The sequence below is a fragment of the Balaenoptera physalus genome, assembly GCF_965194825.1.
Source record: "Balaenoptera physalus genome assembly, chromosome: 7".
Classification (NCBI taxonomy): domain Eukaryota; kingdom Metazoa; phylum Chordata; class Mammalia; order Artiodactyla; family Balaenopteridae; genus Balaenoptera; species Balaenoptera physalus.
Genome location: NC_138886.1, coordinates 121,314,210 through 121,338,370, shown reverse-complemented (window position 1 = coordinate 121,338,370; position 24,161 = coordinate 121,314,210). Strand labels below are relative to the sequence as shown.

The 24,161-nt window shown below is 52.8% G+C and overlaps 1 protein-coding gene across 6 annotated transcripts in view; it reads right to left on the bottom strand.

The window, feature by feature from the left end:
* The window catches only part of SH3RF1 (SH3 domain containing ring finger 1), a 164,545-nt gene that overhangs the window by 9,087 nt on the left and 131,297 nt on the right, over positions 1-24,161 (bottom strand). For all 6 annotated transcript variants that reach the window (XM_082468879.1, XM_082468878.1, XM_082468881.1 and 3 more), the window contains exons 7-11: positions 17,626-17,768; positions 16,420-16,590; positions 13,863-14,119; positions 12,787-13,091; positions 1,982-2,280 (exon numbers count right to left, since the gene is read on the bottom strand). In XM_082468879.1, the coding sequence (XP_082325005.1) occupies positions 1,982-2,280; positions 12,787-13,091; positions 13,863-14,119; positions 16,420-16,590; positions 17,626-17,768 (1,175 nt within the window). The remainder of the gene's footprint in view (positions 1-1,981; positions 2,281-12,786; positions 13,092-13,862; positions 14,120-16,419; positions 16,591-17,625; positions 17,769-24,161) is intronic.

The window sequence follows — 24,161 nt, the reverse complement described above, 5'->3', positions numbered from 1 at the left end:
TGTCCTCAGTAGCTTTTGAGCAACCAAAAAATCTCATTCCCAGTGGACAACAGGATAATAGACTGTTTTCCTATTCTACTTGTTTCCACACAGTTTTCCTGTTGTTTTTATAGTCAGGCAGACCTAAGAATCCAAGTTAGATACATAACATCACCCGCGCTGTATGAAGGCAAAAGGGCTGGGTAAAGTCGGTCAGGTTGGCTATTATATTCAATATTCCAGTAAGCACATGGATTATAAAAATATAAACGCGGGGCAGAAATTCTCTCCCAAGAGCACTTTCCCACTTGTAAAGATGGAAATGGTGCTATACAACACCCGGAAGAGGATTCCAGCACGCCGTGCCCCCTCCGTCCCATCCGTAAATCCTCCCCGCTCCCTGTCTGGGGGGCAGCCTGCCCCTGAACCGCTGTCACCTGCCTGCACCCGCGGCCCCTCCTTTGCAGACGCTCTGGACAGCAGGAGCCCGCTGTGAGCAAGGAGCTCCCTGAAGAGGAAGGGGCTGGGATGCAGAAGCTCACAGACCGGGCACATCTGGCGTCTGGAAAGGAACGTGTGCTTGGGGAAGTAAAGTGTCACTCGGAACAGTCACGCCGCCACCACAAATGACAGGGGAGAGGGGGAGGCTCAGGGCTCAGGGGGGAAACTGCCCATCAGTGCCTGGAGGTGAGGAGCTGCCTCTGGGACTGAAAGAAAGGAAACAAGCTGCTGGACTGGCACAGAGGTGCGAGCCCTGGAAAGCAGAGAAACACCGCGGGGAAGAGTGAGACTCTCGGAATAAAGAATGACGTGAATTTGGGGCAGGATTTCAAAGCTTTACTGAGAGCCCGACAGATGAGGGGAAAGACACAACGATTTTATTGGCGGGACAGGAACACTTTTTAGGGTAACGTCTCATTTCAAAACTGGTTTTATAAGGGTCAGAAATACAAGAAATTATTTTACTTTGCCATAAAAGTACACAGTAAATTGTGTACTTTGTACTCAAGGCGCATAGATTGTTTGACGAATTCTTTCCCAGGTTATTTTTGAGTAATAAAGTATGCCCCCCGAGTCGTCTGAAGGAAAGCCTCAGATTTTGGTGGGTACAAGTGTTCATCTGAAATACAGAGCTAAGGTGAATTTAAGTCATTTCAAAGTATAACACTTTATAGTAGTTTTCGAATAAGTAACAGAAAATGCTGCCCCAAAGGCAACACCTCCACAAACTAGAAATTTGCTTTATTTATGAGACGCAGGGACAGAGGGAATAAAGCTTACAGAGACAGACGGCACCTTTTAAAGCACGTATTTATATATCTCTGTGTTATGGGAAAACAGTCCCCTATTTTTAGTGTACTTCACGGTGTCTTCCCGGGCAACGAACTGTGCCGTGTTTCTAATTCATACGATCCTAGTAGGCTTTTGTCTTATTTAGTAGGTTTTCTCTCCTAATGCGCTCTAAGAGCCCCAGCAGCGGAATCAGACACGTTGGCTCCCGTGTGTAAATTACGGTGACTCAGGGCCACAGTCACGGAACGGGGCTCGTCGTTCTGCGGGTATCGGAACGCAGTCGGCGGGTCAGGAGGGGGTCAGGCCGGGAGAACTCGGCCGCCCTCTGGCTCAGGAAGAATCCGAAGCGGACGGTGAGGGGGCAGATCCTCCAGGTGCTTTACAACTAGCAGGTGGTGACCTGAACCTCTGATGAAAAGGCCAAACATGAAACGAGGGCGGAGGGCTGGCCCTGAACGAGGAACGCAAGGAGCGGGGCCGGGGCGGCGGCGACCCACAGCCCCGTCGGGGACAGTGCTGGAGACACGGACGGAAAGGGGGTCACAGCCCCGCGGGGCGAGAACACGGAGCGAACGGCAGAGGCGGAGCCCGTCACCCCAGGGGGACCGGGGCCAGGCTGGCCGTCACCACGGACCCAGCGAAGGAGACGTGAGGCCCCTCGGACGCCGCACACCTGCCGGCTCCCCGGCGGCCGCGACCGCGGACTCACCTTTCACAGACCGCAGGCCTCGCGTCACCGGCCGCCGGGCCCAGGGACGAGCAGGGCTGCCGCGGCGGTGGCGCCACCGGGGCCGAGTCCAGGGAGCAGGTCCGGCGCTGCGGGCCGGGGGCCGGGGCCGGGGCGTCGGCATCACAGGGCCCGGGGCAGGCGCAGGGGGCGCCGGGGGCCCCGAGCAGCAGCTCGGTCCCCGGCTCGACGTCCAGGGTGGGCGAGGCCGGCGGCGACCCCCGCGGCTTGCGCTTGGTGGAGGCCCCGGAGAGCAGCTTCAACAGCCCCTTTCTCTCTTTCTAGAAAGAAGAAAAAAGCACGTGAGTCGAAGACATGGTTCTGTTGCTGCAGTTTGAAGCTCCGATGTGAGCTTTCGAGGGGCGCCTGTGGGTGTCTGGGGACTCTCAGTCCGGATCGCGGGGGCCGTGTGTTCACCTGTGCTTGGCCTCCCCCGCACCTGCCCGGGCTTCTTCCCTAGCTCTGGACGTTCCCCTGCTCATCAGCACCCTCCGCGGAGGCGGTAAGACAAGCAGAGAAAAACGATGTGAAACTCAAATCCCACCTATTCACTTCCCAGGCCTGGTGAAGGCAAAGTAGCACTTCAGGACAAAATGGAAATTTCAGATTATGGCTTTAATTTCCCGAAATTCTGCCTACCCTAGCTCTAATTCTTGTGTGCTGAATTAGCATAAACCTGTTCCCACTTCTACAGCCACAGACCTGACGCTTATCATTTACAGGGGTGATGCCTTTTTTGTTTTTTTGTCCGAGCCGCGCAGCATGCGCGATCTTAGTTCCCCAACTAGGGATCGAAGTCGCGCCCCCTGCAGTGGAAGCGCGGAGTCTTAACCACTGGGCCGCCAGGGAAGTCCATGGAGGGGATGGGTGATGTTTTGATCAAAGTGTTTACTTGTCACCACCCTGATGAAATTAAACAAACCAATAATAACAGAAGTCAAACCATTTCTATTGTGCAAGTACTTCCTTGATTAAAAAGCCAAAAACAACTCCACAAAATTAGAAAAAAAAGCTTCAGTATAATAAAAAACATTTTTATGTCTCTTTTCTGCAAGCAAGCATACAAATAAGAATTTTTCCTAGCCATCCCACAGAAGCCATCTCGTGGCTCTTGGTCTCTCTTGATGCTTTTGGTCTTTGCTCTGCTAGGAAACCAGATAGAGGGCTGGCTCTCCTCCGTGCCCAGACCCCAAGTGTCAGTGTTCTTCTGATGCCCAAGCATAGGTTAACAGTCATCACTTTAAATTGTTTTACTAAGATGTCAACTACATCATCAGGTCCTCTGACTCAAAACATGGCCTGAGAATAAAACACTTCAGAGAAATAATTCTTTAGAACACTCTCTAGGCAAATTGGGATTATTAAGGTCTACTAACAGGGAAGCAGAATTATGAGGGGCCCTTAAGGAGATAGAACACTGAGTAATTTTTCCTGAATACTGAGCTAGTTCAGACTCAGTAAAAGTCCCTTGGGGGAGGCATAATAACACAGTTTCATTAGAGGCAGGCTGGCAGAAAGAGGAAGAAACAAAAGTAATCATGTATCAGATGAACAAGCATCCCAGGGGGTCTGTACCCCCAGGTCCCTTTTAGCTATGGCTGCACACAGCACCTGTAACACCCCGGGCAGGAATGAAGGGGGGAGGGGAGGGCTGCGCTGGACCATTTCTGTTTGTCGGGGGCTCAGGCTGCAGAGCTGGCGCATCAGCCCCCCACCCCTTCCCCTCCCTCCTGGGGAAGGTTCTCTTGCACCTTTAGTCAGGCCGGGCCTCAGCCACACCTCTCTGGCTTCTGCTTCACCCCTTCACCTTCCGTAGGGCCATGTGTGCACTGCAGTGAACAGTCCCACATCCCTGGCCAGGTACCCGAGCCTGCATGTCCTACGGCGCCAGTGCCGAGAGCAGGACGCGGATGAGCTGGCAGAGGACGGGAGATGGGAAGCAAGTTGGCCGGACCCAGGGCTAAGGAAGGAGGAGAGGACAGTCTGCACTCCACAGGGCAATGGTGCCTCCACCTACACGGCGGCCCGTGAGGGGGAAGGACACACCTGCGGGCACATCTGCCCCTCCTCTGAGGGAGCCCGGGGTCTCGGGGCCGATCAATGAGCTGGGAAGAACATCCTGCCTTGCAGGTCCTCAGCGGTCCCCGCTGGGACATCAGGAGGCACACGAGAGCCCCAGGGCCCCACAGGCCCACCGAGAACACAGGCCGGTGATAAACTCAGTCTCAGGAAACCACCGCTAAAGACTCTTCCTAAAAGCTCAGTCCTGATGCCAGGAAAACAGTTAACTGGATGCCTCTCGGGGAACAGCCTCGAAAGTGATTAAGAAGAAAGATGACTTTGTTCCTCTAAAGGGTCACACACATGAAGTGCAGCTCCAGTGACTTCCAGGGGATGTGTGGGGATGGGGCGGGGATGGGGGCGGGGATGGGGGTGGGGATGGAGATGGAGATGGGGATGGGGATGGGGATGGGGATGGGGATGTGGGGGATGGGGATGGGGATGTGGGGGATGGGGATGGGGATGTGGGGGATGGGGATGGGGATGTGGGGGATGGGGATGTGGGGGATGGGGATGGAGATGAGGATGAGGATGGGGGTGGGGATGGGGATGGGGATGGGGATGGTGGATGGAGATGGGGATGGAAATGGGGATGGAGATGGGGACGGGGATGGGGATGAGGATGAGGGTGGGGATGGGGATGGGGATGGGGATGGAGATGAGGATGAGGGTGGGGATGGGGATGTGGGGGATGGGGATGGGGATGGGGATGTGGATGGGGATGGGGATGAGGGTGGGGATGGGGATGGGGATGGGGGGATGGGGATGGGGATGGGGGGATGGGGATGTGGATGGGGATGAGGATGAGGATGGGGATGGGGATGAAGGATGAGGATGGGGATGGAGATGAGGGCGGGGATGAGGATGTGGGTGGGGATGGGGGGATGCGGGCAGGGATGGGGCACTGGCATGGAGGGACGCTGCCCCGGGTCCAGGAGCCGGGCTGTGAACACCATATTCCAGCGTTTCCATGTTAGCAGAACACTGAGCCCCTTGAGAGAGTTTTGCAAACTCAGACATGTATCATTAAGGGCACCTTTGTTTCTCAAAGTACAACAGCAGAAATGAAAACTACGGATGAATTAATAACGGCTACACTTCAGCAAAGCAATTTTTAAAATGTCATGTTAGCATGCACAGAAAAGGGCATATCTTTTAACATAAATCTTCATAATTCTTCTCCTGTGGGTTTTTCCAAGAAACTATTCCTAGATGTATAATGTTTTTGCAGTCATAATTCCTCTTCAGAAGATTTCATCATTTAAAATCACATCTCATATGAAAACAAAAAGCTATTTGGGTCAGGAAATCATCACCAGATAGCCAGAAAGAGTTTCATATATAAACATAATGTCTGAACTTAAAGTTAATAAGTCTGTATTAGTCACACTGCAGAGGCTGGGGACACTATGGAAACGCCACGTCAGAGCTCCTTCCCAAGCAGAAATAAATTGCATTTGAACTACTCACCATTACCCACACCTGAGCCTGTCTTCCTATCTGGTCTGCTGTGCCCTGAGATGCACAGAGAACGTAGCAAGAGGGAGTCTTCTGGGCCTTTGGTATCAAAAATCTACGTCGTCAGGCTCCCAACGATAAGAGGTGCTGTTCATGGGTAAGGCACCTCCGACACCTAATTCACACCATCGTCTGATGATAATCACTCGTTTTTTAAGCGAGTATTTACTGAGCATCGAATATGATGCCTCAGTGCCCTGGGCTCTGGGATCACAGCAGTGAACCTGCAGCAAGAAGCTCACACCCTCCGGCAGAGACGCAGCCCTGCGGGCACACAAGGCACTCACAGGAAACCCAGAAGGGCCAGGGGAGGACAACGGGGTGCTGGCCCCAATGGACGCGCGGCTCAACAGGCATCGTGCATGGAGAGAGGGAAAGGCCACGTGAGAGTCCAGACGCGGTTACACGCCACTGGGCTCAGGAACCCTGCTCAGTGCTTCTACAAGTCTCCACGCTTGCTCCTGACACCCACCTGATGGAACAGGAATCAGTACTGTCCTCATCGCCTAAGGCTCACCAGCAGTCATCACTGTCAGGGGTGACGTGGGCTTTCACCCGAGCCCGCCCTCCGCTCCGGTGAGCTCAGTGCGGCCACGTCTCTGGAAGCACCTCTGCTCCGGGGACCGTCCACCCGGGCTGCAGGCCACAGAGGCCAGGGGGCCGAGCTCTGCGGGCGGGTCTGCACCTTCCAGACCCGGCTCAGCGGGCGGGAACTGTGATTCAGACCACTCGGCAGGGAGGAAACTTCTTCTCCTTAAGACAACAAAACAGTTTCAGATGAAACTGCTTCAACGAAACAGCCAAGCCACAGACTACCCTGTTTCTGACAGTGAAACACGAGCTAGGAGGAAGGAAGATCGAGGAGCAAAGAAAGCCACGAGCAGGGACTTCAGGACGAGTGTTCAGGAGAGAAGGAAACGGGCACTGAAACCCTAGATGGATGCTCCAGTTAAGAAACCCAAGAATGGGACTTCGCTGGTGGTCCAGTGGTTGAGACTCCGCGCTTCCAATGCAGGAGCCATGGGTTCGATCCCTGGTCGGGGAACTAAGATCCAGAGGGCAAAACATAAAATTCAAAACAAGAAAAAAAAAAAAGGAAACCCAAGAATAACAGCAAGGGTCCTCAAGCATCGGCACAGTGACCAAGAAGGGGACAGTTGTTAGGGATCTGGGGCACTAAACTGGATGCATAGGAAAGCCACCTTCCAGGAACATTCCAGGACATGTTCCAGGAGCCCGGGGACCAGCACCACTCGGCTGGTGGGCTTGGGAACAAAGGACAATATGGGGAAGAAGCTCCCAGCACCTGAGGGACTAGGGAGGTGGGCGGAAGGAAGAGGAGGGCATCAGAGATGGATTCTTCTCTTCTCCTGTTGTGAGATTAGGACAGTTGAGCTAATTAAACCATCAGGCTTTAATTAGAGGCCATTAGACAAGCTCTAAGCAAACCAGCCCTCCGCCTGCAGACGCCTCAGGGTTGAGAAATCCACACCCAGGACAACCAGTCACAGAGGACCGGTCCTCCCCAAATAAGGTGACACTTAACCTGTAGCCGATCACATAATTTCCCTGCTTTGTTTCTGCATCTTCTCTATAAAAGCCTGGCCCTCAGCTCCTGGCGGGTGTCTCCTGACCACTCCCACTGTGGCACTGCCTGATTTGAACAGAATTTTGCTCAAATCAAACTGTTACATTTTTTTAAATGCCTCAGTTATGTTTCAACAGAACTCAGAGTTTATAAGAACAGCCGATTACATAATTGGTGCTAATGAAAAAGATTTTATTTCTAGATGAAAGCTTAACAGACCAAAGTAATATTTGCCATATTTTGGTATCTAGGGGAAAAAAGCATTTCTACACCACCATATTAGTGGTCTTCTTTGAAACCCTGGATCACATTTAGGTTTTAGATGTCTGGATCTTCTCTAACTTCTAAATAAATATGCAGAAGTTAAAGAAATTTATAACTAGAAAACAATAAAAAATGTATGTATATACATATGCATGAGTATCTCATAAGGACTGAGAAATACATTTGCCTGGAGACGAGCTGATCAAATAATGAAGCCTTTAAACGGAGCATGAAGTTAGAAAAATGTCCAGATAAGTGGTTAAACTGATAACCGTAAAAGCTGTCAGAGGTCTTACAGAAAGAAGAAAAACAGTGGTAGAAATGCCCAGAGTTTCAAACAAGAACAAACTGAGATGATGTTTGGAAACGTATGACAGACCCCGAGGGGCCCCGTGTGCAGAGAGAAGGGCACGACGCATGGGCCCTCATCTGGGGGAGAGCGTATGTACATGGGTGACCCGCCACGTGGGGCAGCCTGGCAGCACCCCGAGGGGCCCCGTGTGCAGAGAGAAGGGCACGACGCATGGGCCCTCATCTGGGGGAGAGCGTATGTACATGGGTGACCCGCCACGTGGGGCAGCCTGGCAGCACCCCGAGGGGCCCCGTGTGCAGAGAGAAGGGCACGACGCATGGGCCCTCATCTGGGGGAGAGCGTATGTACATGGGTGACCCGCCACGTGGGGCAGCCTGGCAGCACCCCGAGGGGCCCCGTGTGCAGAGAGAAGGGCACGACGCATGGGCCCTCATCTGGGGGAGAGCGTATGTACATGGGTGACCCGCCACGTGGGGCAGCCTGGCAGCACCCCGAGGGGCCCCGTGTGCAGAGAGAAGGGCACGACGCATGGGCCCTCATCTGGGGGAGAGCGTATGTACATGGGTGACCCGCCACGTGGGGCAGCCTGGCAGCACCCCGAGGGGCCCCGTGTGCAGAGAGAAGGGCACGACGCATGGGCCCTCATCTGGGGGAGAGCGTATGTACATGGGTGACCCGCCACGTGGGGCAGCCTGGCAGCACCCCGAGGGGCCCCGTGTGCAGAGAGAAGGGTACGACGCATGGGCCCTCATCTGGGGGAGAGCGTATGTACATGGGTGACCCGCCACGTGGGGCAGCCTGGCAGCACCCCGAGGGGCCCCGTGTGCAGAGAGAAGGGCACGACGCATGGGCCCTCATCTGGGGGAGAGCGTATGTACATGGGTGACCCGCCACGTGGGGCAGCCTGGCAGCACCCCGAGGGGCCCCGTGTGCAGAGAGAAGGGCACGACGCGTGGGCCCTCATCTGGGGGAGAGCGTATGTACATGGGTGACCCGCCACGTGGGGCAGCCTGGCAGCACCCCGAGGGGCCCCGTGTGCAGAGAGAAGGGCACGACGCGTGGGCCCTCATCTGGGGGAGAGCGTATGTACATGGGTGACCCGCCACGTGGGGCAGCCTGGCAGCACCCCGAGGGGCCCCGTGTGCAGAGAGAAGGGCACGACGCATGGGCCCTCATCTGGGGGAGAGCGTATGTACATGGGTGACCCGCCACGTGGGGCAGCCTGGCAGCACCCCGAGGGGCCCCGTGTGCAGAGAGAAGGGCACGACGCGTGGGCCCTCATCTGGGGGAGAGCGTATGTACATGGGTGACCCGCCACGTGGGGCAGCCTGGCAGCACCCCGAGGGGCCCCGTGTGCAGAGAGAAGGGCACGACGCATGGGCCCTCATCTGGGGGAGAGCGTATGTACATGGGTGACCCGCCACGTGGGGCAGCCTGGCAGCACCCCGAGGGGCCCCGTGTGCAGAGAGAAGGGCACGACGCATGGGCCCTCATCTGGGGGAGAGCGTATGTACATGGGTGAGGCCGATCACAGAAGGACAAGGAAGACAGAAATAATGAGGGAATTGTCAGAAACCTAGACAGTGGCTGCAAGTCCCAACTAAAACTGGAATCTCTGATACACTTAGAATCTCGGATACACTTTTCCCTTGACTTGCTGATAATTTTCTTTTCGTATTTATTTATTTATTTATGTATTTGGCCGCGTCGGGTCTTAGTTGCAGCACTCAGGATCTTCTGTTGTGGTGGGCAGGCTCTTCATTGTGGCGCACGGGCTCTAGGGCGCGAGCTCAGTAGTTGCGACGCTCGGGCTTCGTTGGCCCGCGGCATGTGGGATCTTAGTTCCCCGACCAGGGATCGAACCCACATCCCCCGCGCTGGAAGGCGGATTCTTAACCACTGGACCACCAGGGAAGTCCCCGGCTTGCTGATAATTTAATCTCACAGAAAGCCGAGCTAACTGCAACGTAGCGTCTAACTCTGATCACCTGGGGGAAAGGCAGAGCCCAGGGGCAGAGATGTCCAGCTGGCGAGGACTTGGAAGTAAGTGCCCACAAGACAGACTGCCCGTGGTCAGGCTTGAACTCTGAAGCGTAAAAGAACTGATTTTAAAAGTTCCAAGAAAATATACGCATGACCTGAAACGCAAAAGGAAAGATGCTTCAAGAGCAATGGGAGGGCTTTCCAGAATGACGTTCTAAGCACACAAATGCGAACTACCTCAGCGGATGAAAATGCAGAGGCACCTAAAAGCACTGATGTGATGCCCCAGGAAGCGGCCAAAAGGACTCCACAAAAAGATCAGGAGAAGGGCCCTAAGAAGAACATATCACAGCCGTGGCAATTCAAGAAGCTGAAGGCCAGAATGAGCTTAAACTGGCAAAAATGCTAATGACCAAAAAAAAAAGTGTGTGTGTGTGTGTAGGGAGTGCTGCTTAAAGTTACGCTTGAGGAAGGAAGAACAAGAGAGACGCGGAGCTGCCGTTTGGGGTGGATGGCGGTCCTCAGACACAGGAAGAAAGGGAAGGGCCACCTTCCAACGGGAAAGGAAGAACAAAACCCCTTGACAGGAGGGAAATGGGGGAGGAGACTGGGATTTAGAGATCAAACCACTCCTCCCCACAGGCTGATTGCATCCCAGCGGACAGAGGAAATGAACAGCTGAAATTCAACCAATAATCTGACAGATCCTGGTGAACCTGGGACCAGGGTCAACGCAACAGGCCAAAGAAGGGCATGTCTAGTCCTCATTTTCATAAAGAAGACAACAACACGCCTTGCAGACCATCTGGAAAATCCTAGCACAGTTAGGAAAATCCTATTCGATGACAGTTAGGAAAATCCTATTCGATGAAAGGTTGACTTAGGAAAGGAAGTGAGATATCGAGGAAGAGTCTCTGCCAGGAGAGGCTGGTTATAGTCAGTTACAGCAGAAACGATGGGGCAGCCGGGGAACAGTCTGGATGGAAGAATGAGAGACACTCAGATCTCATCTGGCATCCGTCCAGCTCCCCCTGGATGTCCTGGGCAACAGGATGAGTCTCTTCCAGGAGAGGCTGGCTATAGTCCGTTACAGCAGAAACGATGGGGCAGCCGGGGAACAGTCTGGATGGAAGAATGAGAGACGCTCAGATCTCATCTGGCATCCGTCCAGCTCCCCCTGGATGTCCTGGGCAACAGGATGGAGCAATGGGGGCAAAGTGACACTCCTCATGCTAATCATGGGATCACTGAGTTTACAGTGACTGGGACAGTCTCTTTAGCGAGCTGGGAACATTAAATGAGGTGGCAGATTTAGAAAGGGACATTTGAAATCTGTGACATGAGGAATAGGGGAAAAATCCGTAGAGCGTAACCTTTCAAAAAAGAAGATAACCCGGGGTCATGTAGCAAGGAGATCATCATTTTTCTTTTTCTTTTTTTTTTTCCCCTGCTGCACAGCTTGTGGGATCTTAGTTCCCGGACCAGAGACTGAACCCCAGGCCCTTGGCATTGAGAGTGTGGAGTCCTAACCACTGGACCACCAAGGAACTGAGATCATCATTTGCTATGTATCTCCTCAAAACACAGAGCAAGGGTTTGAAATCACAGAAGACAGGTGTGTGCTGAAAAAACTTTCTCCGAGTTGGAGGTTCCTGAAGGCGGCAAGGATGCCGTGGAGCCAGGGCACAGGGGCCACAGGGGTCCAAGCAGAGGCCAGTGGCCACTTGTCAAGGATGGGGACTCGGCAGGATAAACGTAAGGGCCTTATCAGTCGCTGCTGTAACCAATCACCCCAAACTTCATGGCAAAAACCCGGTGTCAGCAGGGCTGGGTCCCTCTGGAGGCACCAGGGGAGAACGTTTCCTTGCCGTTTCCAGGTTCCAGGAGCTGCCTGCATTTCCTGGCCTGTGGTCCCCTCCTCAGGTCACTCTGCTCTCTGCTTCCGGCCTCACATCTCCTCGGGCCCTGATCCTCCCTCCCTTATATGAAGATCCTTGTGGTTATACTGGGCCCACCCGGATAATTCAAACATCTCTAAACCTTTCATTTAAATCCCGTCCAGAAGATCCCCTTTGCAATGTAAGCAAACGTATTCTCCAACTTCAGGGATCAGGACACGGACATCCTTGGGGAGCCATTATTCTGTCTAGCACAGGCGTGCTTCAGCCTCAGAGATGCCATGAATTCTTCCCTGGGAGGCCTGCGGCTGAAGAGTCTATTCTCCTCCGTGACAATGGCCCTGACACACCGTCCCGGAACCTTCAAATCTAAACTGTAAAATAATTCTTCTGAAGATACTGACAAAGTTGACCATGTCAGCTTGAGTACAAGTTTAACGTAGTTAATTATGAACACTGAACAGATACCAATCTTTTGCAAAAACACTCATGTTAACTCAACAATTAAATATTAACTTTTTAGTAGCCTGTGAAGTTTATTTCCTTACGAACCCCTGCTTACAGGCGTCCCTAACCATTTAAACAGAGCGACATACATGACCACGGGACCTGGTGATGACCCTAGAGCTGCAGGCCAGCCCTGGGGAAGAGGCACGAACACTGGGGGGAAAGTCATGATTACAATACGATTGCGCAGAATCTGCTGTCACTCTGCTCTTTCTGTGCTCATTTAATCACCAGGCATTTCCCTTGTCTCCAAACGCAACCAGAAGTTAGTCTTTCAAACACAGCTGCCCACTTACATCTTCTTTCAAATTCAGGCCCAAAGGAGAGGTTTTAAAAAGATCTATCAACTTAGAAAATAATTTCCCCCCTGTATTTCAAGTCAAGAGAAAAACTATCTGCACAGATTATAATCAAACATAGTGTAGGAACAATAAATCCACAAGTAACGCTTCTGATCAACCGTTTCTAGCCCTTAGTATATCAAGTACATTTCTGCAGAACTGGTAACCAGAAGCAAAGCTCACTAAACAGGAGGAGTTAAGGTCAGCGAGGGGGTGGGGTGGAAGCCCCCGGAGGCAGACCCCAACTTCCCACACCAGGGTCTAACCGCAGAGAGCCGGGCCCCGGTCGCCGGGCAGGCCCTTGGGGTGGTCACCTTGCTGTCCTTGTCTGGCTTGGCCGCTGAGCCGCTGTCGGGAGAGGTGGGCGGCCCGGGGAGCATGGTCACTGGGCGACCGCCGGGCTCGGTCTCCAGGGAGGCGGCGGGGAGGCTCGGCGGGGCCGCAGCGCAGGCCAGGGGGGCGCCGACCCGGCCCAGGCTGCCAGCAGCCACGTGGGCAGGGGGGCCCATCGGGCCGGGGGGCTGGGGCGAGGCCAGGGGGTGATGGGGCAGCCCCGCGGCGCTCTGAACCTGGATGGGCGTCACGGCCGCGGTGGGGCGCTCCTGGCTGTGTGCCGAGACTGGAGGACGGGAGAGAAGAGCAAAGTGTGACTTGGACGCATGCTGCTCACCGACCCCGCGCCAGACCAGCGCGCCTGCCACAACGGTAAGAAACCACGGTGGTTTAGGAGCACTTACTTAGTCTTGGCGGGGCCCCTGGACACCCCCCTTCCAGATCCCACATCAGCCCCAAGTCTGCTGAGGGCCTGCGAGCCCACTTCACCCAGGGACCCAGCGACACCCCTACAGGGTCAGGTCAGGCTGGCCCCAGAGCTTTTTTAGTATCATCATTCTCCCTTTGCTCATTCACCGTTTTCCTTCCTTTGGTTATTCTGATAGAACTGAACAGTTTTCTCCACCACCGTTACCTAAGACTCTTGGGAGGTTCTCAATGCTATAGAAAGAAGCAAGCTATGTAAGGTCCGGCTGGGTCTGAAACAGAGCTGTGATGAAGCTCATTCCAGACGCTCAGCACGGCGATCCTCAGGGCGCCACGCCGCTGCAGCAGCGGGATGCGGGGTCATCTGATCTCGAGCACAGAAGTCACATTTTCAAGTACTATCGACGTCGCTAGGGTCCACCTAATTTCCTTCAGACTCTCCATCTGTAGATCAGGCTTGAATTCACGAGCCGGGCAGGCGGAGCCAAGTGGCTGTGAATAGACTGTGCCTGCCTGTCTCCCAACGTCATTCATTATTCTAAAGTTCCCTCTGTCCTTCTCAGCATCTGTTGTAAAAGGTCTGATGTCGGTCAGGGCCCCCTTCCTGGTGCCACCAGCCCGGCCCCCCTACCTGTCCTCACAGCGCTGCGCGCCTGGTTGACGGTCATCTGTCCGGACATGTGCAGCAGGACCTTGGCCTGGGGACTCGTCTGGATGTGAGCTGCTGACACCACGGCAGTGGGGACCCCGGGACCGCCGGCCATGCCGTTCCCCGGGGGCTTCTGGGCAGGCGCTCCTGCGGGGGCAGGGCTGGCCGGTCCCCCCCCTCGACTTGTCTGGCCAGCGGTCGACACGGGGACTTTACCCTGGGAAGCACTGGTCACTGCCCTGCCGAGACAGAAGCCCAGCCCATCAGCAAGACGGGAGACAGAACAACTGGCGACCAGAAAAACGATGCAGAGCTTAAAAACAGAACACGTTAGGAAGTGAATGGAACTACCTGCCCAAGGGTAAGAAGAGCAGATTCAGAGAACGATGGCCCTGAGGCAGAGAACGGTCTGGAAACTGAGTCGGAGAAAATCACACGTCACTCTGCTCAAGGACACACAGTTCCTGGTCTCAGCTCCCACCTGAAGCTAAACATCTCCACCAGCTTCCGGGCCCTGGAGAAGCCGGTCTGTTAGATGACAGCGTCTATGTGGTCACGGCTGTGTTCACGTGCCCTGCCCTCCTCCCTAACTGCCCCGTGTGCACGTGTGTGTGTGCACACACTTTGCAATGTCCCCTCTGGCTTCCTTCGAACTACCCTAATCTCATTCATGTTTCAATCCTGTCATTCCCAGCAGCCTGGCTGAAGGCTCAGGCCTAAGACCTCAGGATTCTACTCTGTTTCAGGTGGATTTCTTCCTTCTATGACCCTTGATTACAAAGTACGATGTGTTATTTTTTAGTAAATTCCTTATTAAATACTCCTGACTCAGTAAAATTAAATACTCCTGACTCAGTTCCCTGAAAGCAGGGCCATGTGCAATGGTTCTTTTCCATTCCTCTTGTACATGCACAGTTACAGGGGTACAGCCAGCTGTAAACAAATATTTACCAGTTGAATTTAACTAAATTAGGTTCAGTGTAGTTTTATGTAACATATTTTTTTAATATTCTAAATTCGTTTAAACAACAATTCTATAGATAGTAATTTCTACCAAGCAGAATACTTCATTAACTTGAACCTCCTTATTATTTACTGTGAGGAATAATAGAGAATTTACTGTCAGTAAGTGTCTCTCCAGAGACTTTTTGATAATTTGTATTTGAATCTTATGAAAATGTTTTCCTTCACTAACTTGATGTTTTGTTGTTGCTTGGTTTATCTCCCTTAGTTGTTGTGGCTTTTTGTTTGTTTTCTTCCCACCAGGGAAGATCTAGCTGCCGTCTTCTGGATGTGAATGTAGATCTTAACATATACCGAGAAGAAGGTTTACAGTGATGAAAAATCTGCAAGTCAAATGAAAGCTAACATTCTGTCACCATCTGCAAAGAGAAAGATTTTCATTTGATTAGGCTGCTGGCCAGCCTCTGAATCAAGGCCAACAGCTGACAACATGTCAGTTCCTTAAACTATTTACTTAAAATCAGGGACTTTGAGAAATGATTTAACACAGTTAAGCTGGACCATTTATGAAGAGCCAGGTGGCCCAAAACTGGGGCTTCCTCAATGATGATGCCATTATAGGTCACTGCATTCATTCCAAAGCTACTTTCCTCAGTGCCCAGAAAGGGGACTACCTTTAAATAAACTGAAGACTATATATCTATACATCTAAAGCTCTTGCTTCCTACTGCCCTCAAACACGGTTTCTCAACCTTGGTGACATTTGGGGCCAGAGAGCTCCTTCCCGCGCAGGCTGCGCCGTGCCCTGCGCTTTCCTGATTTCTGTGCACTGGAGACCAGTAGCACTCCCACCCCGCATCGTGACGATCAAAAATGTGTCCGGACATTGCCAAATTCCCCTGGGGAGCAAAACTGCCCTCATCTGAGAAGGGTGAAGGAGCTATGTCATACCGAAGGAATTCTGTTTCTTGACTGTATTACAGAAAATAATTGTGAGAATTCAGAGGTGACCGCCAAGCTATTGGAATAAATGGCTGGCTTTCAGCACCTCTTCACCAGGTGACCTCAGACGACTTGCTTAACCTCTCCACCTCCACGTGCTCAACTGCTGAGTGGGGATCACAACAGCACATACATCAGGGAGCTGTTTAAGGACGTGGCATTAACGTGTGTAATGCACTTAGAAATCTGCGTGTCTGGCATCTCATAAGCATCACATAAACATAAGAGTATTAATAATATCGCTTTTATTTAAATGCTACATTTTAAATTTTCTAGCAGAAAAATATTGAAAATGGTGTAGTTGAGTCTTCTCACACGTAACTTAAAGCAAATAATTTAAAACCCAGTACATTTACTGGGAGAAACCTACCATTTCACATATATCCATGTGAAGAGTAAGCTAAAATTTTGAGAATTAGAAGGGATTTCGGCAAATACAGATAGGGATCTTTAAAACGTCGGCTGTGTAACAAGCAACTGTAATGGGAGGAGGAATCTTGGACAGGCCGAAAACCACGGGAAAGGACAAAGCTTCTCTGTTTAGGACTCAGCAACCACTTACTCAGAGCCCTACCTCGTGACGGGGGCCACGTAATTGCCAGGGAAGACCCCTATCTTGCTGGTGTGCATGGACGTGCCCTTGAACCAGCCGTCCTGGCAGCGCTCAAACACGAGAAACATCTCCCCCTTCCTCAGCTCCAGCTCATCCTCTTTCCGGGGGGTGTAGGGATAAATGGCAACATACCTAGAAGAGGAAAAAACAGTCGATTTCAAGCTGAGTAACAGACAGACCCCAGAATGCTCAAAACCCTTCTTTGGCATGAAGCCTTGGATGTTTCATACAAAAGTAAACAGAACGTACAATCCTTCAAGCTGTGGGCAGCCTTGGCCACTGTCCACTGAACTGCCACCTACCTAGAAAAGGCAGAGGCCTCCTGACTCAGAACTGCCCACCTGGTCCTCCCAGTGTGAAGGTGACAATCCCTCCAAACGGTACTCGTGGGTGCGAAGGAATTAACGCAGCTTCCCAGGGTGCAAGCCTGCTGTGGGGCGTTAGGTGCCCACTGGGAAAACTGAGCCCTTCAGATGGCCCTGCTCAGACTTGGGGAGCAGCCCCGTCAGGAACATACGGTCCGAAATCCCGCTGGGAAGCTCGGCACACGGCTGAACCCGAGGGCCGGCCGCACCCGCGTCCGTGCGCTCAGCCAGGGAAGACACTGAATTTGCAAGAGTCAAAGGCAAGGCAAGTGCAGATCGCAGAGAGCCCCCAACAGCTCCCCCGTGCGCGGAACTGTGCCCCAACACACGGAGCCCGCAGATCGGCGGGCCACGTGACCCAGGCTCCAAGCGACTCCTGGGTCAGTCCACACAGGGGAAAAGCCTCCGATGCCGAGCTGCATTCGGCCACGGGGAGCCCCTGAACCGGATAATGTGCAGACTTTTCCGGATGCTCACGGTGGGGGACCTGCAGCTTTTCACGCGCACACTCTGCTAGGTCTGGCCTCTGCTCGGCCCCTCCCTGTCCCCGAGCATCCTTACGCAGGGGATGAAGGTGGGGACAAAGCCCTGGCAGGAGTGGCAGAGGAAGGCCGGGAAGACCCGCACTCAGCAGGCCGGCTGCCCGGTGGCCCATCCTCAGACCCACTTAGTTTCCGTTTCCTAATGAATGACACGCACGACCGAGTATACGACCCCACCCTGGCACCAGCGCCCCCCAGAAAGCCGTTCCCCGCGTCTCTGCTCGGGCTCAACCCGCGGCCAGAAGGGACGCCGCACTTACACGCTGGGGCGCGTCTGCGGCCGTGAGTGTGCGGTCTGGTCAGTGGGTCCGGCCACGGGTCTGGAGCCCATCCCGGAAGCAGCAACAGCGCCCATGGGGGTGGCCGCCTGGAGAGGGGGCGGGGGGAGAGGAGGATTCATAGTCTGGAGAGAGAGACAAAAAAGAAGAAACAAATGATTTACGCACTTCTTTCACATCAAAGAGGAGGGAAGAGGAATCAGAAACCCATGAAAAAAGAATCATGAAGCAGCTGCCCTGTGCAAAAGCCTCCTTGGAAAAGAGACCTCTTTGTTACCCTTTAAGATCTTAGAGCCACAGCGACCCCTTCCCCAAACAGGTAGGTCACCACACCTGGGAGAAGGGGAAGAAAAAAATGACACAACTGCATGTAATTTTAAGATTGATGGCACTGTTAAGTGCAAACCAGGACCCGGATCCAAATGCCTTTCAAGGGGGCGGCTATAATGTCACCCTGCTTGCTAGGAATTAATTTGTGATTGTTTCTGCAACCCGAAACTTAAAACACCGCGGAAAACAATTTAGCTGCACTGTATCGCAAACCATCCCCGCCAAAGAAAATTTCCTTTGATGCCTGGTTTCCCAAAACCACACACAATAGCAAGCCACAATCACTGGGCCACTGTTTTTACCTTTGTTTATTCTCTTCTTAGCTCCGCCAGCTTTTGAAATTTAGGACTATCGAGGCTGGTAATCTTTAACAAGTACACCGCAAGCAGCTGCTGGCTCCTTTATGGGCTCTGCCTACAGGACTCCGTGCCTTTTCAGAATCAATGGAGCGATTGTTACCTTCTGATCTATACACCCCGGATAATTCTTCAGGGTCTGGGTACCGAAACTCCTGGGAAAACGGGCACACAAAGACCTGCCCAAACCCCTACCTCGCCTGCCCTCCCCAAATCTTTGAACCTTTCCACGTAAACACCGAATCAAAGGAGAAATAAGGAGGCTGAAGACTGCCCCTTGGGAGGTGTGCGTGGCGTCTCCACATCAGCTTAAAAGAAGAAAAAAACCCCACGGTTTCTAAACAAAGGGAACAGCAATTTGTTTCTATTTTTTGGAAAAAAAAATTTAATCTCATCAACATTTCCTTCACCTGCCTGTTAATGTACACAGTTCCAGAAACAAAATCAACTGAGTAGAAAAGGATAACAAATTTCCAGACACACGCTGCAACCGTTTCACACATTATATTTAATTTTTCGACCTCGGAGAAGGCTTTTTCCAACCCTGCAGCCGCAGCAGGACACCCAGTGCAGGACAAATGGCGCATTGCGGTCCCGGGATGGGCGGGGTCGGGGTGACAGTCACAGAGCAGGCCACCCTGTGCCCCGGGGCAGCTCCGGGGAGGCACGCGCACGGGGCCTGCAGCCTTTACCACCTTTAACCAGGAGAAAGCCAAGCGCTCATGCCGTTGGTCTCAGGGACAAAGTGGAGACAAATCGAGATAATCCTGGTAGAAGACTCAGCGCACGTGACCCGGGCGGGTCCTGGGCAAGGGCACTGAACAGAACAGCAGCTGGAGGGCATGAAATCACCGCTGAGCCGTCCCCTCCAGTCTCCCCAGGCCTCACCTCAGAGCCGTGGGGGGCAGGTGACACAGGGGACAAAAGGAGCCCAGGCCACCCACCCCTGGAATCACTCAGAGCAGAGCCAAGGGCCCACTCGGCTCTCTGAGTAGAATTCCACTGGCAAAGGGAGGAGAGGAAAACTGTCTGCTGCATCTTCACGTCAGTGACACAGACGCGGTACTAAACTGGCCCTATGCGGAAAAAGGCAAAAAAAAAAAAAAAAGGAAAGACCATCTAGGGACCTGATAAAAACACAGGCCACGCTGGTGGTGACAAAATCTAAGAACACATGACCTCTTATAGTTAAAGAACGCAATAAGGGAATGTTTGGTGTAGGTGACTTTTACAAAGAGCGAGTCAGGAGGCATCTGAGATCTGGCACAGAGAGGAGGGTCTTGAAGATACCAACGGTGGTGCTGTAGGCAGAATGCAGCTCTCTCCCTCACAGTGGCGCTGGTAAAACTGGGCAGACTTCTCCCCATTGCTGGGCTGCGTATCTTTGGAGAAATGTGCACGTGCGTGCGCGTTCGTCGCGGGATAAGCACACAGGAAGACTAGCGATTACACCCAGGTTCCCCAGCGTGGCTGCCCCCTCGGGCCGGTCAGATGCCAGGGCCCCAGCGTGTCCGGGGCCAGGCCGGCCAGGAGGTCCCGTGGGCTGCCTGGGGAAGACCCCATGCTGAGAGAATCTGGGGACGTGGCCGCGCGGGAGCAACCGCGTCCTCCCGTCACCGCACGGCTGGGCGCCAGGCGCCAGGACACACCCTCCTGCCGCAGCAAAGGCACCTGCGGGCTGCTGGGAGCGCAGGACACCTCTGGTCACGACCGCGTTCAGAAGCCAACACCACGCTTGTCACCGCCGTCACCAGACACTGATCTAAAGCAGCAGGGCTGGGAAGCGGGCCCGTGCTGAGCCGCGTGGAGGGGCTGAGGGCCAGGGGAGCGGGGCCGGGCCTCCGGGGTCCAACGCAGGGGACCGGACATCGGCCGCGCTGTCGCTGAGGCGGGCCTCTGCTTGTGCTTCTGCAGATCCAGATCCTCTCCTACCCTCTCCATGGGGCGATGGTCTGAGGCCACAACGACGATCTCTGAATAATACTTTGCTTAAAACCAGGGCTCGGGGGGCTGGGTCTGTGGTGGGAAATGGTCACGTCCGCCCCGCCCAGGTTCTGTCCCCGACCTACTGACCTCTCGGAAGAGACAGCTTTACACCGTGGAGGACGCCTAGGGTTTGGGGTCAGAAACGCAGATTCTAGCCCCGGCTCAGTCTTTGAGGGCCGCCCCCGGGTTCCCTCCAAGAAAGAAGTGTCCTGTATGAGTGACCGGTTCCAGGCCACCGACGGGCCACATCCGCTAGTGGACACTGAGGGAGAGTTCAAGGTCGGACTGTGGCCCCCTCCTCTCTCCCCTCCCTGCACCCAGCCCCGAGGTGCCTGGGGGCCAAGCTCCACGAGGTCCTCCCCCTGGGCGAGGGCTGCAGGCCGCTGACCAGGAAAGCGCTTTGCCTGGATGGAGCCTGGGGTTCTGACGGTAAAAGGTCCATGTTCTTTCCGACCGTCCTTCACGTGTGTCCTCACGTGTGCCCCTCCTTCTTCTCCAGGGTAGAAAAGTGGCCGCTGGCATAGACTTTGGGCATTTCTGGGTCCTCTGAGCAAAGACCATGTAATATCCCCCAATCCCGTCATCATTTCTTCCTGAACATCCGATTCCAATGAACCCACTTTCAACCTCTCTCCAGGGTCTTCCTGTGCCGTGAACTCACGCAGGTGCTCGGCCACCGAGGGGACAGCAGGAGGGGCGGCTGGTCATCCCTCCTCGGGGCAACGGTGCCACCAATTCCCAGAGCACCACCACCTGCACATGGCCACACGTGTGCAATTATGTGAGTATTCTGCCTTTTTTAAACAATGAGTAGGAAACAGAAAAACGGAAGCACTGATACCAGCTATTCAAAAAAACACTCAGGTGTCAGAATGCAGTAAAATTAAGAAGACGGAAAAGTGAGTTTTTCACCTCATCTGGACACTCCCTGGAATTCAGTCAGTCACTCGTGGGCACAGCTATGAAGAAAAGAAAAAAAATTAAAGAGTATATTTAAAAATGCCAGAGACAGATGCTTGGAAGATGATGTTGGAAGGGGAGATGTAATTAAGAATTTGGTAAATTAAAAAAACCTCTCTGGGAACGGACTTTCTCTCACCAATTGCCTTTGACGTGTGAGGAGACACACCCACACCGTTCACTGACTTTGCAGAAATGACATCTGAGGGGTTCTCAGCAGCAGCAGGTCAGGGAAGCGGCCCTTCTGGCACCCTGGGCACAGCGGAGGCTCCGGATGGAGGCTGCTGTTAGAACTCACGAGGCTGCAGAGTCAGAGACCGTCTCGCTGTCTGTCCTGCGTCCCCGTCACCCAGCTCTGTCCACGGGAGGTAACGGACCCTCAACGAGGGCTTCACGAACGAGAAATCGTCCTGTGCGCCTGCCGCCCTCAGGGCAGTCTGACATGGATCAGGAGGCCTTGGTTCCTGAGATGCCAGGGCCCTTCTCTGTGGTCGCTATGGAGGTTCTGTCCATCTCCTGCCCCCGTTCTGGTCGTCAGAACTGCTGCCGATTCCAAACGCTTGACTTCTGCTTCTCACGCTGCCAAGCTGGGCGGTCCCGTCCCTACGTCCAGAATCCTGCCCTGACCCTCCGGACCCTCCCACCACGGGCAACAATGGACTCAGTATGTCTTGGCTATCCTGAGAACATGACATCGCTTAATTTTGTTTCTTTAAGTGCACACACACACATGCACACACACACACATGCACACACTTGTTTTAGTTATGGTTACCCACTGTTGGGTGCAATCTGATTTCAACTTGGCCACAGACTGTATCTGGCCTTGTCTGACCTGGCTACCTTGTGACATCTTGTAGCTAAACACCTCTCAGCTGGTCCAGAGGATCAGGGATCACTCATCCCTTGTTTCACAAGTTCTTCCTCCACTGTGCACGGGACACGAGAGCAAGCTCTTCACCCTCGCCCCTCACAGAATTAGCTGGGGAAAAACCCTCCCTGCCATGAACAGTCTGATGTCTGAATGAGATACATGTAATTCCAGTTTTGCTTCTATTATTAGATATTTAACATTTTAACTGTTACTTGTGAGATGCACAGGACAATATACTCATAATTCCACTCTGAATAAAAGATTAAAAAGTCTCAACTTATGAAAAAAGTGCTAGAAATAATGTTCATGTCCAAGTCCAGCAGAGGTACTTATCACCTAAAATCCACACCGGGAGACTTCCCTGGTGGTCCAGTGGGCAAGACTCCACGCTCCCAACGCAGGGGGCCCGGGTTCGATACCTAGTCGGGGAACTAGATCCTGCATGCACGCCGCAACTAAGACCCGGTGCAGCCAAAACAAATAAATAAATAATTAAAATAAATAAATAAAATAAAATCCACACCAGGAAAAGCCTGGTTTCCTTCCCACCATGCCGCCTACGCTTTGCTGTGATCGCACTCAAAGTCTTGGGAAAGGTTTCACATTTTAAACAGGACACTTGCCAGGTTGATGGAAGACACGGAGGGCACATGTTACTGAGATTTTTCCACTTAAACCTAACATATTAAATCCAAAGCATTCTTGCCAGCCGACCAGGGACTCTGAGATCTAGACATCTTCCGGGATGACAGGCGACAGATCTGCTTATAATTAGTTTTCCATTAAATGGAATTGGCATAGACGCAGCATTAATAAACCGTCCTCTTGCTGAACATGCAGGCTCTCTTGTATAATCCTGGGATGAAATGGCTGAATGTAAATTAATTTTTGTGTGTTCATGCTCTCTCGTGACCTGTCGCATCTATATGCCCTAGAGTGTGCCCAGCTAAGAGCAACTGGCCATTTACTGTATCGTAAAATTGTCAGCCCACAAGGGCTGACACTCAGACAGCTCTTCGTCTTTTCCACTAATTAATTTTTCTAAGATAGAAAAGTCAGTCTTTTTTCCCTTAAGAAATGAAATCAGAATTTTTCCACGTGAAGTAGTCATCTGGAAACGGAAACTCCAACAGGTTGTGAATGTACTGGGGTGGGAAGGGGAAGAAAGGGAGGGAGGGAGAGAGGGACGGAGGGAGGGAAGGGAGGAAAGGGTCTTCTCTGGGGATGACAGGGCATGAAGATTGGGCAACTCGGCTCTGGTCAAAACACCCAGGGCCAAGAGAACCTCAGCGGAACCACCTTTTCATAAAAATTACCTGACTTTCACCTTCTCCCTACAGAAATCAATGCAACTTCTCCCACCCCAAACAGCTATACTATCAAGGAAGCTGTCATTGTTCCAGAAACATTAAGAAAAAACTTTAACCTCTAACTGGAACTTATTAACTTCCATTTAAGTTCAGGAACATGCTTAACTCTATGAAAAGCTTTCAAAAGTCTACATCAAGCTAGGTACTATATATCCCACTGTATTTCAAAGTCAGCTTTCAATTATTCACAAAATGTATCAAGACAAAATAAATACAACATAAGAAAACGAGGCAAAAGGTAAATGAGGACGATAGGACCAGATGGACGCAACAATCTGACTAACACGCTCTGAGGTCCTTGCTGGGGGGTGAGGGGAGGTGCAAATCTGTCTGTAAGCAGCTGAGCAGAGGGAAACAGAATCTCTGCAACATATATGAAGTCCACAACCTGAAACAAACCAGCGCGGAGAAGCCTCCGTACTCCCGGTACAGACAGTGGAGAAAACCCCAGCAAAGAGCCAGACCGACCCCCGGGCTCTGAGGAAACCAGCGGGCATGCTGCAGCCGCCGTGACCCTCTACACAGGCTGACGCTCTTCACCGTCACCTCCCTGAGTCCCAGGCACTGCCGCCTCCCCGAAGCAGATACGATTACTCTCACGTTACAGGCGAGGACCAGAGGCTCAGAGAGGCTGAGTGACCT